This window comes from Lutjanus erythropterus, chromosome 8, assembly GCF_056507025.1.
Source record: "Lutjanus erythropterus isolate fLutEry1 chromosome 8, fLutEry1.hap2, whole genome shotgun sequence".
Taxonomy (NCBI): domain Eukaryota; kingdom Metazoa; phylum Chordata; class Actinopteri; order Lutjaniformes; family Lutjanidae; genus Lutjanus; species Lutjanus erythropterus.
Window position 1 is genome coordinate 24,394,662 of NC_139324.1, and position 20,854 is coordinate 24,415,515.

The following is a 20,854-nucleotide window of genomic DNA, read 5'->3' on the forward strand; positions in this document are numbered from 1 at the left end:
CAGATTGGGATCGTGTTATCGCTTCCATGTGTATGTGTGCGTGTGTGCATGTCTGTGTGTATGATCATGTGTGAGTGGGTGTGTGAGCATGTGTGGGACTGAGTGTCTGAGTGAGTGCATGTCTGCATCATGCCTGGAACTACAGGTTGTCCGCAGCTTATCTCAAATACTACTGGAGTGATCACCCTATTTTTTATGCACATTCATGTGCTGAAGGACCTCTGTGATTTAGAATTCTTAGAAATCCTTGAAAAGCCTTTTTTTTTTTTTTTTTAAATATTTTTATGCTTTTATGTTTTAAAGGCATAATGCATTATGTGTATAGGTCATCCAGTTCGCATGAAGGCCATATCTCAAGAACACCAAGAGGGAATTTCTTCAAACTTTACACAAATGTTCACTTTGACTCAGAGATGAACTGATTAAAAATTGTGGGTCAAGGTCAAAGGTCTTGTGAATATCACATCTCAAGAACATCTTTATGGAATTTTCTTCAAATTTTAACTAGGTCAACATCACTGTGACCTGACTAAACACGTTTTTGGCCATATCTCAAGATTTCATTAGCTATGGCAGGGAGAGATAGAAATTATATTGTGTAGGCAGTAGTTACAATTCCCCCTACCTGTCTCTCACAGACACATCACCCATCGCTCATCCATCCACTTATACACACATGCACATGCACATGCAAATGCATTCAAACTCAATAGTATGCATGCAAATGCATGTGCACGTATAGGCATGGTTCAAATTACAGGGAGCTAAGGTGAGCTCAGCTCACCTGACAAGGACACAAGCTCCCCCGAAAACCTAATCTGGGACATTTGAGGGGAGCTCTAAAACATGATGGTCCTGAAATAAATAATAATCCTTAAATTGGCTGTGCACACCGAAAAACAGAGCTCCCCCAAAAGCCACTGTGCTAACTATTCAAAATGTGTATTGGTTTATCACAGGCCATTTTATTTAGGCTTTTTTTTTTTTTTTTTTTACAATGTTTCTGAATGAGGACTGTGCATTTTACATGAGGTTATCTTAAAATTCAACATCCCCTCCCCTCCGAGGATCAGTAAAGTATTTCTGATTCTGATAGAGTAACTGTTGTTTTTTGTGTTGTTGTTTTGTTACTGCTGATGCTTTTTGTTAAAGAGGAAATTTAGCTTCTTATATTATTTTTACTGAAGAAAATAGAAGAGTTCATCTGAGTTTACAGCACATCATGTCTATTACACCTGTTAGCCACTTCTCTGAAATTTGCAAATAAATTCATGTTTTGGAGCAGGGTTTCTCAAAGTTATGATGACTGACTGCCAGTACAGGGCCACATGGGAAAACTCATTAACTTGTTGTAGGATTGGTCTCATAATGGTGTTTAATATTAAATTCACACGTTTTCAGAAGACAGAACATTTTATCTGTCCCCCGAGTTCTTAATCTTCTCTTGGGGACAAAAGTCTAACTTCCACAGCACTGTTGTGTAATTAATGCAGCTTCCTGAATGATGATCATGTATCCTTTCAGTGTTCAGAGGAAGAACTATTTACCTGAAGGTACAACATGCAGATTCAGCCCTCTATCATAGCTGCCTGTTATTTCAGCAAGCACAATCAGTCTCAGGACTTAGAGGGGAGGTTCTTGATAACCTTCTCAGTTAAATTTCAGTTGGTATCACTCAGAAACACACTTGTTGGCAGCCCTATCTTCTGTAATGTCTTTCCTATCAGAAGAACTCACAAGGATACTAACATTATCCTTAAAGTGTTCCACAGAGCATTTAATCACAAAGCCAGGAAATATAAAAATATATGACAGAATCAATAAAAAAAAATATGATAAAATACAAACCAAGGAGTGAACAGTCAGCTGTCACTGGGAAACAGAATCAGACACAGAATGAGAACTTTTTCAAAATAACCCTGGCATCATTACTTGGCTATTAGCTAACCTTAAGACAATATTGTGACTAGAATGAGCAAACTAAACAGTTAAAAGATGAATGGATTACTTCTATGATTCTTCCCCAGAACGCAAGAGCAAAAATGATTGGCTTATGACATTTATTTATGTATGCTGTGGCTGTATTATTCACATGATTTTTTTTTATCCAACCATATTCATCTTTTAGGATAAAGTAATGTGTTGCATTTACTGTATATTATTATAAAACCTAAAAACATATATGCATCTTCAATAAATATGAGTTAATGTTCCACACTCACAGGAATCTGTATATATTATTGTACTGTATTGCATTATTTTGTCGTATTTATTGCTCTGCCCTCCGGCCCCACTGGTCCGACAGAATCCACAGTGGTGAGAACCTGCTCTAGGATCTCATCAATTACATTGCACTCATAATTCACTTGGTCCAGCTCCAGAGCAGGCACGAAGGAGACGAGAAGGCGCCCGATGCTGTGTCGAAGCTCAATCAAACTGAAGGGAGGAGAGACACACAAATTCAGTTCAGCATGTATGAATTTGTTAGATAGTCGTAATTAATACAACATAAAACTTAAAGTGATTGTTTGTACTTCATTTCACGTCATCAGACGTAAAAAGCTGTAATTTATATTAAAAAAAAAACGAATGATATGTTCTTTGTTAGACATAGGGCTGTATGATATGGTAAAAAAAATCCTGTTGCTTGTTTTTGATTGAAATTGTGATCTGCAATACGATTAGTGGGAATGATCATTTTTGCATTACAATTTTCATTCTCACTGGACAAAAGAAAACTAGGCCCCAGTTAAAATCCTGATGATGTATCATCTGTTGGAGTCTGTACCAAACAAATATGTTTCCTTTTTCAGAAAATTGCACTTTGGTTCAGGTTCTGTGATTTGGATATTGCACCTGGCCATACTGCAGGATTAATTTTGCAGCCGTAATTAGACAGTTATTTTTTAGACAATGAACACACACTGCTATACCAAAATTAGACACCAAACACCTCATGAAACACGACCAAGCTGCACTTTGTATCAAATAAGACAAAAACAAGAAATAGGTTCTTTATTTGACAGTGTTATACCCTTTATTAGACTCTCATTAGACTTAATTAGAGGGTAATTAGGGTCCCATTACAAGAGAATTGAATTAGAGTACCGCTGGGTGTATAGTGTCTAAATGAGGGAGAGCTGTGGTTGTTTACTGTGTAATAAAGAAAATATTGTGTCTCTTTTTGTGTAAATACAAAGTATAGCTTGTTATGTCATATCAGTGTACTGTATAAGTGTGAGCAAGTGATTTTTCAACAGTCCAACCTTTTGAATGTATTCGAGCTTGAATCCGCTGCTCCCCCTGCTGCCTCCTCTGGACCAGTCGTGCTTCCCTCTTGAGCATCTTCTCTCTGCTGCTGCAGGCTCAACCTGAGCTCTTCACACTGGGATGCCAGGTTTGCCCTTTCCTCCTCCACACTGTCCAACTGTTGTGGAAACACATAGGGAACCCCAGTAGGAAAAAATAAAATTAAGAAAGAAGGGAGCAGCAGGTCAACATCAACAAAACAAAAGGTACAAAGTTAACAAAAATCTACAGGAGCTAGCAAGTGTGTATATAGAGAGAACCCATTATCGGAAATTAAGGAAAATGATAATTTATAACTGCACAAACTTGCATATCTTCTTTTTATAGTTTGTTTCTTTTGCAGAAAGTGCACAGACAAATTTAGGTTCGGATTTGTAGGATATAAATTGATTGTCCAAACATAATGAAAATATTTGTTAAGAACAAATGGGCTTAGGGATGAAAGTCAATGTCAGGCTGAGGAAGTTGGAAAACATTGAGAAACTGCTGTTTTTGGTCTTTCTATGGGATTTGCTGATAATTAGAAAAATACAAAATACAGCTGGAACACCGACCTTTGAACGCAGTTCTTCCATCTCCTTGTTTCTTTGATCCAGTTCCCGGAGCAGATGGTCAACCTGCACTGCAATCTCATCAAGGTCCTTTTCCTCAGCTTGGACAGCACTGGGCTTGATTTCAGCAGCTGCCAGTGAAGCCTCTTTTTCCTTAATCAATTCATCGACTTTCTGTTTGGCCTTCTCAAACAGGCTTTTGTAGTCCTTCCCACCGTCCGTTTCCTCCGTTTGGCTGGCCTGGTGACAACACTCCGTCTTTACATTGATCCGAGACAGCTCCTCCAGCTTGCCCTGCATGTCTTGGAGTTGGCAGGTAAGTTTATGGACCTGCTCTTTCAGGGAGTCTCTCTCCTGAGCTGTAGCGTTCATGAGCTCCAGGAGCTGGTCTTGCTGTTCCTGGACTTCCTCCATGCTGGTGTAGAGAAGTGGAGAGTCTCCCTTATGAGAGGCATTTGCACAGGAAGGTCCAGCAACGTCTTCATCAGTCTGACAATTTGTCATTCCCTTCTGCACGGTCTGCTCGCCTTGATTCTCGCTTTGAGACTCTCCACGGCTCTCTTCCTTAATTCCTCTTTGCTCAGTACTGACATCAACATCCACACCCAAATTCTGCTCTTTACTACTCGGCCCCGCTCTCTCCTCCCCTTCAGTCTGACTTTGGGTCTCCTCTTCTATCTTCACGTTGGGCACTTCTGTCTGGGTGGTGGTGCTGGCCACAAGAGGGGATGGTGGGGAGGGACTTGTTCCCACAGATGCTGACACTGCAGTCCCCGTTTCTGCAACATTCGTCTCCGAGGCGACATCTGGAGCAGCATCATTGCTGTGATCTAACACCATGCCTGCGTCACTTTGCTCTTTTTCTGTCTTCACTTTAGTCAAATCAAAGCCCGGCTTTTGAGGTTTGGGGGTGCTGGCAGTCTCCAAGATGAAAATGTCATCATCAGTATCATCATCATCATCATCAAAAGCAGGTCCTGGTGGGGAGCTCTGTTGACTCATATCCACTGATGTTGATGGACCTGAAGTGCCTGAAAGGAAGCCATTCATTTTGGGTCTTTTGGGCGTACTTTGTGGAGAAGCAGGTTGAGTTCTTTTCCCCCTGCAGTGCAAACAAAGCAGAGTTAATATACTTCTGAAACAAAGTAAAGTTGAGAAATTAGTGTCTGTGAAGATTCTCAGTCATCCAGGTCATGGTATTCATAGCAAGGGTTGTCGTAGGCAACTGGACTCGAGTTCTTGAGGACGTTTTGCCTCTCATCCAAGAAACTGAAGAAGCTTCTTTGACAAACCTTGCTATGAATTGAGAAATAAGTGAAATTAAGACTGTGTTTTCGTCACAGTTTTCACCACTTTTTCCCTGATGTAAACGAGATGATAACTGAACAAATATGAATTCGCCATAACTGTGACCGGCTATTGTGGTGGACAGGGTGGAGAATTTTCATGGACCAACCGACTTTTGAAGCTGCTGGTCGCAGCCAATAGAAAGTAATTTATGCTGACAAAAATCCCGACTAAATCTATCGACACTTTCATCAATGAATAAAAACAAGACGAAAAATGTTAGGGAGCAACAACTGGTGAAGAGACCCGATCTCTTCCCCACATTAAACACAACTTTTTCACTGAATATTTTCAACTTGCACTTCATTAAGTTACAGCTATTACAGTATACAGTGAATACTTGAAACAAGTATGCAACAAAAAGAAGAATGCATGTTTAAGGCAATGTAGTTTACTTGATGTCTGACATACGATGGGAGAAAAAAAGCAGACATGTAGTGTACTTTATGTTAATAATAGGTTAATAGATGTTTTCTTCTGGTGTTTGAGTTTGTAAATTGAAGTGGAGCATTTAAATAATGCATTACACTTATTTGAATCTACTATAGATTTAGTCTTATGATATTTAGTTGACTAAAACCAAAACAATTCATGACTAAAAAAAAGGCATTTTGGTCAAAAGACTAGAACTAAAACTAAATCCAAACTTCCTGTCAATATTAACACTTTCAAACAGCACGATATCATACCTTTGTGGTCCTGGTGACAGCGAGCATACGTTAGTTATCACTGGAAGACCACTGCTACTGGACGGGCTGCAGGCTGAAGAGAAGGAAGACAGATATTTTTTTTTAATTTCTTTCTCACAGTGTCTCTCTCTCACACACAAAATAAAAACAGCATTTTTTTTTTACCAGCTGGTGAAATGGTGGAAGATAAGGCTCTTGCAGCTCTTACTGGTGTGTTAAACCTACTCTTTGGGGTCGTTGGGGTGGAGGGGGAAAGGTCAGGCTGTTCAGAATAATGAAAAGAAAACAGAGATATGTTTTTTAAATAATTATAAATATTAATATAAAAATAATTATTTTAAGTGTCAACTTTAGTCATGACGTCTTTGGTGTAAAATGGAAAACACACTTTTTGACGCAGCTGTCGTTTCAGATTTTCACTCTTCCGTTTAAGGGCCTCTTTTTGCCTGATGAGATCAGCCATCCGCTGTGCTTCCTGACGCTTTCGCTCCTCCTCCTCTTCCTAGAAAAAAAAAAAATCCCCCAGGAGCTATTAATTGTGTTTACTTTTATGGAATCAATACTGTCACAAAAAGAACAACTTATTCTGTACCTTTTGTCTTTTTTTGTCTTCTCTCTCTCTGTAAAAAAGAAATAAATCACAGAGGTGTCACTTCATTTAGAACAGGTTAGGTTTAATTTTGTCAGCTTAACACAACAATGTGTAGACAGTACACTGTCTACACATTGTTGTGTTGTTCTGTCTTCTGTGTAGGCAGTTTTTATTGAGTACTAAAATGGGACTCACTTTTGTTTGTAGGTCTTGCGGTATGAGGGGCGCGTCTCATCATCAGAGTCCACAGGCTCTTGCTCTATCTGGCAGTTCCTGGGAGGACAAATCAGATAGAGATTAAAAACATTAGCAAACATCCACTGAGGCTGAGCAACATCTGGGTTTATTGATATGAAAACTTTTTTGTTTGTTTGGTGTGATTTAGATTTAGCTCAATGGGGAACATTTATGAGAACAAGAGCTGCTACCTGGCAGGTGTAAATACTGAGAAGTTATTACTTCTTGCTTTACAACTTTCCACTAATTGGCAGACAGAATTAAAATACTCAGAAACTGACTGATGCTGAACAGTACTGATGTTTATTTAGCTATTTATTTTATTTTTATTTATTCTTTTCTCACTGTGCCATTTCTTTAGTATATGCATTTGTTCAATTATTTAACACGTTAAATAAAATATATAATATTCTAAAATAAACTTATATTTCTAAAGAAAATAACCTTCTGAGTACCTTTCCATAGTCATATTGGTGCACAATTAATACAGAAAAGGTTTATTTTCATTCTAGCCCAATAATTCACTATATCGGCCACCATACAGAAATCAGTGATTTTTTCTCCTCTAAAATCTATATTACTTTAATGGCTGGCCTAACTACCACCCCTTTTCCATACAGATGTGCTGCTCTTCTTCAATTTCTTTATGAGAACCTTTTCAAGAATCATGTCCCTTAAAGCACATTAAACACAGGAACACTTGAGAAATGATCAGATGTCATGCAAAGATGATGGTATCCAAGTAGGCACAGTTTATTTGCCCTGGTAGAATACTTAAATGAGAGCAGAAAACTGTAAGAAGATATTAGGATATCAGTTAACAGGAATACCTGTTTTGCTCTGGTTACCTGAACTGAGGATCGGGGTTCAAACGGCAGTACCACTGATCTGGCAGCTTACTGCAGTCAATCCCATCGGGGAGTTTGCGCCATTTCATACACTCATCACACTGCACCCAATTTTGATCTGGTCGCTTCCTGAGGACGTACATAAACACAAGAATCAGCATGTAGACAACATCGTTAGATCAATGTATGTAGAATCACTGCAAAATGTACTAACACAGTATCTTCCACTGGTAAGCTGTTTGGATCCTCTGTTTTCCTCCTGTGGCGGATTTCCTCCCAGTACTCCTCCAGTTTGGTCGCCAGATTGTTCATAGTTTTCCTGTACCAAGACATGAAGAAGAAATTCTGCATTTCTGGCCAAGTGATGACAAAAAAACAAAAACTCATAAAATGATCAAGCTTATAACAAATATACATATTTTATGTGAAAGATCCAAACTCATATATACCTATTAGACAAGACATAATCAGACAAATGCAATCAAAACTGAACGTGTTGGTATGATTACCTGTACTTATCCGTCTCATTAAAGCTCTGTTTGTTATGAGTAGGTTCCAGAAAGTTACACTCTATGATCCCAATGACCCCAACACCTTTGTAATTGGCCTGCAGAAGGCAAAGAGTAATAAGCACACCAGATACAGCATACAGAAACACTTAGTAATATGTGCATAAAGAAACACACTTAACAAAACAACTGACCTTCAGCTGGCAGCCCACACGTTCATAGGCTTTGATGAGCCGGTTCTTGTGATACATCATAACGCCATACTGGTCTTTACTTTTGGTGTTATAACCAAAAGTCATACAAACACGTTTGGGCTGAAATAACTTTAAGGAAAACTCAAGAGCAGAGATATCAACATGTTCTGTGCACATACAAATGTCCTAATTCCTCAATATTCAATATATATTTGAAACCAAAGAGAAAAAGAATAAAGAAAAAAAGTTCAGCTCAAGAGGACCTGTGATGAAAGGATACCAGGAAACTGGGTTTGTAGTAGTCCTTCCTGACAAGGGCCAAAGTCTTAGTAATGAGCTGAGTTTTCACCTTTTGACTACGTATGATGATCTGCATCCGAGGCTTCAGGTAGAGAATACTGCAATATGCCTACACCCATGACAAGAAAAGAAAATTAACACTTAATTGAACATCAGCATCAGTCGCAACATGTAATAGCCAAATAGTAGAGACTGGGCAGCACTGTGAGACACATGAGAGCCAGTGAGAGATAATGGTGGTAGGGAGCTGTTGGGTCTGAAATCAATATAAGGCGAATGTTTTTTCTGTTATATTTCTTTGTATTTGCAGATGCAGCCACAAACTGTGTTTACCAACAATGATTTCCTGGAGTGTTCCTGAGCCAGTGTATTAATATCCTTTATAAAATCCTGTGGGTTTCAGTGCAGTGACAGAAGGTCACAGGGAGGTACTACTGCTGTAATTATGTTACTGACTTATCAAGGTCAGTGAAAATTATCCAGGTCATTTCCATATACTGAACAATACCACCCGTTCACATGCATGTTTGAATGTCGCAACATTTTAGCCAACCTGATAACAATCCCACAGCACTTTTTCCTGGCTCTTAAACAACTAAGCTGCCAATAATACTTTTACAAAACATCATCCTCAAACTGTGAAACAAATACTCTACCCGCCTAAAGGAAGAAATACATAGCCCACAACATGACTTGGTTATACTGCTGCTTGTTTTGATTAGCTAGCACATGTTTGTCTGCGTTCTCTCTCTACAGCCTGTCATTCAAAGTTCAGCTTAAGTATTTAAATCATTAGGAATTGTTTGAAGACATGCAAATTACTGCTCCTTACCCGCAGTGAGCATTCACTCTCAGGGATATGTGATTTGACCCCTGGAGATTTGTCATTCATTTCCTCGTGGAGATCTGGTGGAATTCGGATATCGTAACGATCCGTTTCAAAATCAAATTCTACTGTTTCAGCATATGTTCTATAAAAAAGACATAGAAACATAGAAAATCAAATTTTTCCATTAAGAAATAAAACACATTTTTGTATGTGTGGAGTGCAGACAGACCTGCGGAGATTCCAGATGATGATCCGTGTGCCAGTTTTATTGGTGGAACTGGAGGAGGTGATGGCGCTGATCTCTGTAAGCAGTTCTTCCTGTGTCTTGAAAGGGGAATAGGCCAAGATGTCCCGCAGACTCGCTTTGTGCTCCTCTCTTACACTGAGTAAAGCTGACGTTAAGGATAACTTGCAATAAAAAATTAGGACAAATGGATCTTTAGAGAAACTATGTCTGAAGGTCAAACTCATGAAAACGTTTTATCCAGCTCACATAAAATATAAAACATAAAAATAAAACTTGTCTTGACTTGATCTTGTCAAATTAAAAAACAAAAAAAACAAAAAAAAAACAAATCATATTCCAGAGTAGGGCAGAAAGATATCCAAAAAAAAAAAAGCATAGTCCTCCTGTACCCAAATCAGCTGGCAACTTATGATACTTTAAAAAACTACCACTACTACTTCAAGTTCATTTACATGATAAAATATGCCTTAACATATTGGTAAAGGATATGCTTATTGGTTTCTCTCTGCTCAAAGCAGACAATAGGTATAATTATTTGCTCAGCCTTAATTTTTTCCAGGTAGGTCTGAGAGAGCATCCCAACACATGAGGTTCTCTTTGACTTGGAGAAGACGATGGCGTCTTTGCCAAGACGCATGGATCCAGACTTGAAACCGTTGCCATAGACTCCAATTGGCTGGTGACCATTTTTAGCAGTCTTGTCACTGTATCCAAAGCTTGAGGGAGAAAAAAATCATGTATTCTTTAGTGAATATATAAATCCAATAATTGTTCTAATTGTGTACAGCATTTGTTTTTAAAGATTTTAGGCAGATGATACATTTTTTTCCAAAATTTCCCCCAAAATACCATGCGGCAGTGTCTGTACCTGAGCATATTATGCATTGTTTCATAAGCCAGTCCATTTCCATCATCCATAAAAGTGAGGCATTCTTGTCCTTGGACCACAGTCTTATCAATCCAGAAGTGTTTGGCAAGGGCATCTGGATCACAGGCATTGTCTGTCAAAATAAAACATTTTTTAATTCTGTTGTACATTTTATTCACCACTTTTACATATTAAAATTAATATTAAATTTAAGCTTTAAAGTCAATTTCATATGTGAAGGATGTTAATTTATGTAGCTGCTCACATTGTGCCGTGTGCAGTTTTCAGGGGCTCTATTTAATTTGGCCTTACATTTTATTAATTATTTTCTAGCTTGAATTTGAGGTACAGGCTAGCCACTGCACTCTTAATACAATATTTTATGGCTGCCATTACCTCAGGATTCTAGTGAGGCTCTGCCAGCACCATCCTCACTCTCCACCTGAGCTCATCACTATTAAAAAGCTTTCACATATCAGTGAGAGCAGTGACTTAAACATACATTAATAGGAGATAAGACTGAATACTGGGGCAGCGTCTTTGTTTTTGAGTTAGTTCTGAAATATGCAGTTTTTGAAAAGGACAGCTGAATGGACGCAACTGCATACACAGTACAGGCCCAACTAAATCCCTCCATAAATAAAGAAACAAATCGATATTTTCCCCTTTTTAGAATATTCTTTAAGTAGTGACATGATTGTCTTTACAACGATATTACATCAAAGGCTGCATACGTATTGGTATTTGAATCAGGCTATTTAAAAGTGCTGAGACTCAGCATATAATCAAGTTGGTACACCTACCTGGCATAACAAAATGCTTTGTCACTTACAAAATCAAACCCGAAGGAATTAAGTCTGTGGTGTTTCATTCATTCAAATGTTTGCTACAGGTTAATATTGTTGGTTGTTTGTGTACTAAGAGGAATCTTGGTGTTGATTACTGAGGCTCTATACATTTTGTAAATGTATAGAGCCAGGAAAGTGACTTTAGATTGTGGCATAAACAAAACCTGAATTGAGATGTTTTTTTAAAGACAATTACAAATGTAGTTGAAGACCTATTTAACATCCATATTGACAAAAAGTACACAGTTTGCAATAGTTAGTTAGTAGGGATGAGTATCGAGGACCGGTACTAAATTGGTACTGGTTCCTGATCGGTCAGTAGCAAAGTATTGATGAGCTCCTGGACAAGCAGTACTGCTATCAGCATTTATGTCATGTTAATTTGCTCTAAAGCCCACATTTGACAGAATCAGGAGTTGCAGCAATCAGACATAGGGGTGTGGCGGGGTATTAAGCTGTGCTTAGAACATACTGTGAAATAATTGCAAAACAATTGTTTTACTCCACTGATTCAGCAGACTTTCTCCCCATTCAGTATGTACCCTGTGCACTCTCTCTCCCACTCTGTCTCTCTCCCAAACACACTGACACAAACAAAGCAAAGCTTCTTGCGTCACTATTTTGCAGCGTAAACTGCAGCCAGATGCAGACGTCAAAGCTGGTCACACAAAATAAACCAAGCGAGGACACAGTTGGGAATGCTGTAGTATTGTGTCGGTCACAAATGTCTCACTCGAAAGAACGGATCTTCAAAGTGAACAAACTTAACCACTTCCTGAAACTATCTGTCCTCAGCCAGTTCACTTGAGGGAACGTGCAGAGATTCACTCACCAAGCCTGTCTCACTTCACTGAATCACCATCGAATGCACTGCACACACTTATTGAGAGCCCTGAGCTGTTGACATGCACTGTGTCGTTGCAGCCTGCCCATCTCCCTCTCCCCCCCGTTGTGTCCTGAAGTCTTGGGAAGGAAATGTTATCAGATATTTTATTTAATAATTAGTAGGGCTGCACAATTTGGTAAAAAAAAAAGTGAGTGGTTCACAGCGGCTGAGCATTTCTGAATGTTTTGTACTGGACAGTGATCTGGAGCTTTGAGCAGCTCCTGCCCGTCCCTCTCCCTCTCCCTCTCCCTCTCCCTCTCCCTCTCCCTCTCCCTCTTCCCCTACCTCCTTATCAAGCAAGTGTAAGGAAAATGTACTGTACAAAATAAGGTAAGAAATTGAGCTTTCAGTTTGCAAACAGTATCTATATCCAAATAAATTCTCAGCTCACTGGCTCCTTCACAAACAACCGCTGCCAGTGCACTAGTCAGTGAGCTGGACTGAATGATAGTGTGCTCTCTTGCTCAGTGAGTGGGACTGTGCAGCTGTTTCCCCATCATGTGCTGTGTTTCTCCAAAAGTTTACTCTGGTTTAACTTTTCCTCTACATGGCTCTGACCCCCCCCGTGTCCCCTCCTGCTTATATTTGCCCTGTAAGTGTGCAGTCGAGACGAGGGACACAGAGAGACGAAGTGAAAGGAGCAGTGACATGCAGTGGCTGTACAGTTTAGGCATTTGATACACATCCCTAGTGGTTGTTTTATGGTTGTTACAGCATGAACAACAGCCTACAGATTTCTTTTCTTATTTAAAAGTAAAACTGAAGTTATATTCAACTCTGTAACAGCACCATTAACAGAGTAAGTGTTAATGCATTAAAAAATAAAACATGGGCATAAAAAAACAAGCTTCCAATAAAGAATAAATGTAAGACCGTGAACTTACAATGTTATTATTTAATTTTGATATTTTTTGCATTGTGGTGCATTTTTCAATGACAGTGCCAAATGTTTAATGTAAATTTTTATTTTCAGTGCCAAACTCTAAAGTCACTGTCCTGGCTCTGTTAACATCTGTCCTGATGACAGAAAAATAAAACCTAATTGCAGTTTCATGCACTTATAAAATAAATGATACATACAGTAATCATAGAATCATAATTATGCCATCTGAAAATGTCACGCAGATCAACTGGCACTAGTATACAGTGAGATAGAAACTTAAGGAAACCCGCCCGTTTCACATGAAAACCACCATGTGATGATGACTCACCGATTAGCTCAGCTATGGCACTGAAGGGCCACGTGTGGCTGGTGGAGTTTGAGTGAAGATACTTGGGACAAAGCTGCAAGTGGAGCACATTAACAATGACACAGTGGATATACCTGTTTTTCATACATACATGCAAACATCATCTATTCAAATTAACTCCAAATCCATGATTTGATTAAGCTTCTGATTTTAAAATCACAAGTCATTGTTAGACTATCAGTCACATTTTATATATATACATATATAACAAATTAAGCTTCTTCAAGATTTATAGACTTACAACTTTAAACTGCAAGTCTATAAATCTTGAAGAAGCTTAATTTGTTATTTATGTTTTCTATTGTTGCTCTTTCAAACAAAAAACAAACATTGTATTCTATAGCTCTATCAATGTTATAATTAATTCACTGTGCACAAAGTCTTCTTCTTGCTTTTATCTGACATTTCAGAGTGAAGAGGGACAGGAAATGTGGGTTGAGAAGAGGAGGGAGATTGGTATGACACGCGACAAAAGCTCCTCAGTTAGAAGACGCTCACACCAAAATTGATATTACCCCATGTCTTATGTGGTCAGGACAGTGTTAAAGCGAAACTGAATTTTGCTTTCATATCTGTAACAAGAGCAGTGGGGTGTTGAAAATTTTGTGATGTGAGGTTGAGACTCTGTCCCGCAGTGTAATGAACAATGGAAATAGAGGAAACAAACATGAGCAAAACATTGAGAAAAAAAGCTTTCTTTGTATTAAAGTGACTGGATTTGAAATCAACAGCTTGTGTTTCAAAAAAGCAGTCTGACTGATTTGTGCTGGTGCACGTCACGAATGTTAAGAACATTTATCTCTTATATGCAAACTGCATAAATAGTAGGTTAAATTCAGCCGGCCGTACAGATTTTGTAGTGAAGTGATTGCATTCTTGTAATCAATTAAGTGAGGGATAATGTACAGTGAGCGGGTGACTATGGCAAAATAAACCCTTACAGGGTGATGCAGGAGTCTTGAATTACCCTGAAAGGGTATTTTTCCATTATGACCTGCTCACTGTATGTTATCCCACTCATTACATGGTTACTTACAAAAAAAACAATGAATAACTAGAACTGCAAGCAGTTATGAACGGGGGCCAAGCCTCCCCGTGCGACTCGGTCCCCGCGGCCCTCGGAGCCCACGCAGGGCTCGGGCCGATCGCGGGGATGCGCGCTGTCATCCGAGCTACAGTAATCGTTGTAGCGGGAAGTGCGTCGGTAGCGCGAAAAGCTGAACATGTGGCGATTTTGATTTGTTGTAATAAATCCCGCCCACTTTGACCAATCATTAGGTAACTTTGCGGTTGGCCTCAGGAGGGAACCCACATCATGCACAGCGAATTTCGTACGAATCTGAGCAACTTTTGGGAAACTTGATGTTTTTGGGTTTGTAGCGCCCCCTATTGGCCGATCTGCACCAAATTTGGCACAGAGTCTGTGGATGACCTCTGGAACGAGCGTCTTAAGTTTGAAGTGAAAAGACTTTAGTTTGACTGAAATATGACACAACATGTGTGTTTTAAGCGAGCCAAAAAAATGTTTGGTTATAATTAGCGCATTTTTTGCAAAAATTATTTTGATAAGTTTTGATCAGACACATCTAGACATTCTATGTGCAAAGTTTGGCGCAGATGGCGCTTAAACTGTAGGAGGAGTTTGAAAAAGTAGGTTTCAGACATGTGGCGACTTACCGACGGGAATTTGCAGCAAAAGTGGGCGGGGCCTATGTCAGAAAATCCAGCGCTATTCAGGGAATACGGCAATATAAGATTTTTCAATGTGTCATTTAAAATGTGGAAGTTATAGGCAAAAATGCGTTATAGCGCCACCTAGTGAAGTACACATGCAATTTTCAATAGGCACGATCTGAAACCTATTCTACATGTACCCAGAAAATTTCAAAGCCCTAAGTATTATACTTTGGCAGAAATTAAAGTTTGTTGTTTATCTTGTAATAAGCCCCGCCCACATTGACCTGTCATGACCCCCTTCAAGATATGGCCTCAGGACTGGCCCTACATCGTATGGACCAAATTTCGTAGAAATTGGTGCAGCCGTTCTAGAGATATAAACTTCCCACATTTGTAGCGCCCCCTAGGGGCCAACATTCTCCAAATTCAGCTCATAGGCTCCCGGTCTCATGCCAACCGAGGATCTCTGATTTGGTGTCGATAGCATTTACTTTGACTAAGATATGCAACATTTTCCATTTTTATGGCTAGCTACAGAAATTTGTTCGTTAATAATTTGCGGAATCAACCCAAATACCAAATAAACCCAATAAAAATCTTCTGATAACTTTAGGTCATGACGAGCAGAAGAGTGTACGGGCCAATTTTCATGCAGATCGGACAAAATCCCTAGGAGGAGTTCGAAAAAGCAGGTTTTCCAGTTTTCGCAATTTTGCGAAAAAAGTATTTAGGCGGAAGTGGGCGTGGCCAATTGCAAAGTGACTCAGCTCTATTCGAGGGATTTGGGGATATAAGGTTTTTGAACGTGCGACATATGGTGTGGGAGTTATAGGCCAAAACGCGTTGGCCTTGGTTATAGCGCCCCCTGCAGGCGGACATGTGCAGTTTTTTGCGTCTGAGGTACGTGCAGGGGTCTGGGCCAGCCCTCCAAATTGCACCATCCTACCTTGCACGGTTTAGCCTGCAGCACCAGTTTTATCAACGGAAGAATAAAAATAGAAAATAAAAATCAAAACAAAAACAATAGGGTTCCCAGCACCACTGGTCCTGGGAAACGCAAGCATACGCGTTTCCCAGGCCCCGCGGGCTTGGCCCCCTAATTAGATGCCTAAATATTACTGTAAAAAGGATTTTATTGCTTCTGTAGAGTCTATGATCAGAACTGCGTCCACAGCAACAGTCTGTTCTTCATAACAACGGCCTGTGACACATAGAAACAGTCTGTTGTACTGAAATAATAGACTTTAGAATGCTGCAACTGGCCAATCAGAATCAGCCAATCATTTCTTAATTCTGGAACATATCTTCTTTGTTTATGTGAAGAAATGAAGCATGTATGATATTTTTATAAAGCATGGCTCACCATTTTGTTGTAATTGACACAACAGTGACATCTTTGATAATTTGGAACAGCATGTTTGGTAATTTTGGACACAAGGTTTTATTAGGGTAGGCCCTGGTTTTCAACCCTAATGAATATTTTTAAGTGTTTTGTTTTTCTCAACCTTAAACACAGAGTATGTCTAAAGTTACTTGACATTTTGGAATAGCCTATTATGTGTTATGGTATCTTCATTCTGCCTTCACTCCCCTTTTTGTATTCGTTATTCCCTACAGGTTCTCCCTGTTTTTCCACTCGCCCTTTCAATCTCTCATGTGATGTGGCTGTTTCCTGAATATGAGTCTACACTGCAATAAGTTCTAAAATATATACAAAGCTATAAAAACATGTTTTATTTTCATTAGATGCTCACTTTCTAAATATAACAAATCATTGTTCCTGTTTCCTTCTACAAGTGTAACTATAGTTATTATACACATTACAATTTTGGGTTATTTGTAGTAACTTACTTTACTGATTTTGTGTGACTTATTAAGCTGTAGTTTACTGTGATATATTTCATTATAATAATTTCACAACATTATTATGGACTTGCAGAATTAAGTTTGCTGGTACAAAGGGTGTTACATCTGCTAATTATTTCATTGTCATTTACAGCACTGTAAACATCAGCAAATGCCTTTAACTCTGCATCGTGGCGCTTCTTTAGATGTCGAGCGGCTACTTTTCATGATGTGGTATCGGGTGTGGGGTATCGGAGTAGTTTTATGGGTAGGAGTACGAGGATGTGAGGACAGTATCAGATGGATCCGATGCTGGTATTTGCATCATTGCATCCCTATCACAGATTAAGCATTAAAGCCAGTTTCACAGACAGGGCACATGCTGTTGTTCTAATGGTGCTCACAAAAACTCCATTACTGGAGTAAAAGGCAAAACAATGGCAGGAGATTCATCAAAAAAAACTTCATTGAGTATGGAAAAAGAAATTGCATCAAAATAACCAGTTATTAAAAACAAAAAACAGACTCATCTGGCCTCTGTAACGCATGCTGGTCTCATTTAGATAAAGGCTGCCTAAAGTGTTGCGTGCAGACCATAGAGTTCGACTTAGCCCACCAAATGTTTCTAACTAAAAAAATATTTTTAATTTAACCTGCAGTCCTTTCCTTCAAGTCGTCTCCAGTCTCTCCTATCTTTCTTGTCTATCTTCACCTGTCCTGTCCAATAAAGGTAAAAAAAAAAAAAAAAAGACCTTAAAAAGTGCTCTTTAAATATGTAGGATTCCTACTTTTGAATTATTTTCATAATCTGAGTCGTTGGGCAGAGTGACACTTTGTGTAGAAAGTAATTTAATGAAAGGAACTTGGCATTCTAATACCATTTTGCATCTTGATAGTACAATACAGTACAACAGGTGTTTGCTTTGCTGTTTTGACCCTGCTAGGGAAAAACTCTGGCCACATCTAATTTGGATATTCTAAATAGTTCACGCTCTCTCGCAAACAGCACTACTGTAAATAGAAATTAAACCTGCCTCGGTTTAGGATAAATTTAAGTTACAATTTAGTCCTAGAGTAGCTTTAATCCTCCCTCTTGCAATCAGCTTAGTTTAACCCAGTACATACTAAATCTATGACTATTTTAAGGTAAATCAGTGTAGGTCCCTTTGAAACAGCTTAAACAGGCATTTTAGTCTAGGACTAGGCTCAAGCCTTGTCTGTGAAACCAGCCCAAATAGGTCTGTGGACAACACTTACATTAGGAGACACCAACATTGTTGCTAGATTACACTAAATTCCTTATTAGATCAGTGCTTGTACCACTACAATATTTCTCTTGTCAGAGAAAATTATTATATTTAAAGAGCCAGTGTGTGGCTTTTAGTAGAATTTAGCAGCGAGGTTGCATATTGGAAACACATCACCTCACCCTACCTGACTGCTGAAAGTTCAGTCATTATTTACTTACCCTCACACTATTAAAGGTTGGGTTTGTTTGTTTTTTTTAGTACACAAAGTATTGGAGTTTCACAGGAAAAAGTATTGCAGAATCTCCCAAACAATGTAAGTGAATGGTGATCAGTTTTTAAACAGAAAAAAACTACTGAAAAAACAAAACAAAACAAAACAAAACATATGTTCAAATGGTGCATGCAGACACAAATGTCACCTCAAGCTAAGGATCTACAGTGAAGATTTAGCCTAATCATAGTGTAAATGACATATTTTTTTTTTTTCGGTTGTTTTTCTATTTGAAAACTGGTTACCCACCTCAATTATTTGGGAGAGTCTGATGTTTTTCCTGTGAAACTCCATTAGTATTTTGTGCATTGAAAAACCTAACCTAACCTTCAATCAGCATAAGGATGAGTAGATAATGGCTGAATTTTCATTTTTGGGGAAAGTGCTCACAATTTGCAACCCTTGCATGTATGTATTTATTTTGTTTCACATGCTCATTCCCTCCATATTCTATTCTGGATTTATTTAATGGTCAGGGTTTCATTTTGAGAGTATTTTAAAGGAACTACAACTCTAATTTCCGTGTACAGCCCTGTGTTGTATAATGACAATAAACGTTATCGTAATCAGCAAGATATCTACCAGAAGGCCATGAAAGCTTAACTACCCCTCCCACGTGTGTTTGATGCTACCCACACAACCCACACCAATTTAATCATGAGACTCGCAGCATGTTATCAGATTCAATCATTAAAATGTTTTGACCTTACTAGCTAGCTAAACGTTTCAGGGCAAGAATACAATGTCAGCCCATTAACTAAATCTGAATTCACCCTTCAGTTTAACAGACTGTTATTACTGTTTTTAAGTAGCAGAGCAGTGATAGTAAAGTAACAGGGGTTTGCATCATCAAACCGAAAGTCAATCTTAGCCTTGATGATCCCAGTGATTTGAAGGAGTTTACAGGTGGAATATAACAGCGAACAACTGTAGTTTTTAGCTAACTATAGTATGTTTCCGTTGGTGGCTCACAAACACCACTAAATTTCACTTAATAAGCTAACGCGGTAAAGCTGACCACAGAGCAGTAGTTAAAAGTAAAGTGCGTATTAACATCGTAATTAAGATAGTATGCAGATTTAACCCAATTTTCCACTTTAATAGAACGTATATGTTCGTTGCTCTCCACATTAGTTGGCGTCACAGTCTAACGGTAAAAAAAAATCCTTACAAAAAATGAAATTAACTCACCGTGCTGACCGGGACACCGCGGTCCGTTTGAGCAGCCATATTTCCGTAAATAAGGTTGGCGGAACGTACCACTTCCATGGGATGAGGAGAAGGAGGGGGAGGAGAAGACGAAGGCCCTCCCCTTTCGCTGTTCAATGGCGGTTAGCAAACAGCTTTAGGTGCATTACCGCCACCGTCTGGGTTGGAGTATGATTTAGGAAGGTTATTTTTCTTCATCTTTATATCTGCAAACCGGCGTTAAAGGTGATGTACTTGTTTCTCCCCTAGCTTTAAGAGCCCTTTGGTGCTCCCCTCCCTTCCCATTTCGACCACGCTGTCCTTCAGTGTTTTCCTTTCTGGAATGAACTTCCTACATCCAAACAGATCATCCTCAACAGTTTCCCTACATCCACAAGTTTCACATTTATCTAATTCTGACTTTTTCATGATGAACAAAGTACCCTTTAATCCTGTGGCCTAATCTTATCCCAGTGAAAGTGACATCTTTCCTACATTTTCCTCCATACCTTTTAACTCTAACATACCTTTGAATTTTATGTTAACCCCTACCCTTTGTGTCGTTATTCCAGGTTTCCTGCCAATTAGGAAGGTTGTTAAACTATTACATTCTGTTAATTCTTATTTTTTTCGAAATTTTAAAAAATCCTGTATCCCACAACACCCGAGCTCCTAGTTCAAGTGACCTCTTTAGAGTCCTGATTTCTCACAAAGTGGATCAGAAAAATGTGACGTGAGGGTGCGCACAAGAGATTTTCTTAAAACAAAAGTAATTTATTAAGACAATAGTCAACACAAATCATAAGACAATTCAATACAGTGATGCATTTTGTTTTTATTTTCTGTTTCAGTTTAATAATAAAAAACTAAAAAATGAAACTAAACATGTTTAACAGTAAAAACAAAACTGAAAGAAGAAAACCCACTCTGGAAACTATCTGAAACTAAAGGGTGTATTTGTAGGGGCAACATTTAAATGGATAGTTCACCCAAAAAAGAAAATTCAGTCATTATTTTACTCTACATGCTGATTGAAGGTCAGTGTTAGTTTTTTTAGTCCACAAAACACCACTGTAGTTTCACAGGAAAACAGCTTTAAGAATCTCCCAGACAATTTAA

The 20,854-nt window shown here is 38.7% G+C and overlaps 1 protein-coding gene across 2 annotated transcripts; it reads right to left on the reverse strand.

Moving 5' to 3' along the window:
* Window positions 1-1,756: 1,756 nt before the first annotated feature.
* morc3a (MORC family CW-type zinc finger 3a) lies at window positions 1,757-19,838 on the reverse strand. 2 transcript variants are annotated; one of them, XM_084724989.1, is made up of 19 exons: window positions 19,739-19,838; window positions 13,466-13,538; window positions 10,521-10,653; window positions 10,142-10,368; window positions 9,635-9,791; window positions 9,409-9,547; window positions 8,557-8,685; window positions 8,277-8,396; window positions 8,083-8,180; window positions 7,788-7,892; window positions 7,574-7,702; window positions 6,684-6,761; window positions 6,489-6,516; window positions 6,285-6,398; window positions 6,122-6,158; window positions 5,897-5,969; window positions 3,864-4,962; window positions 3,267-3,427; window positions 1,757-2,436 (listed from the first exon to the last, which is right to left on the reverse strand). In XM_084724989.1, exons 1-19 carry the CDS (start codon window positions 19,814-19,816, stop codon window positions 2,256-2,258), a joined length of 3,159 nt encoding a protein of 1,052 aa, XP_084581115.1. In that variant the 5' UTR covers window positions 19,817-19,838; the 3' UTR covers window positions 1,757-2,255. The 2 variants fall into 2 exon arrangements, with proteins under 2 accessions (XP_084581115.1, XP_084581113.1); XM_084724987.1 differs by having other exon boundaries at window positions 6,062-6,158; window positions 19,739-19,837.
* Between the last annotated feature and the right edge of the window lie 1,016 nt (window positions 19,839-20,854).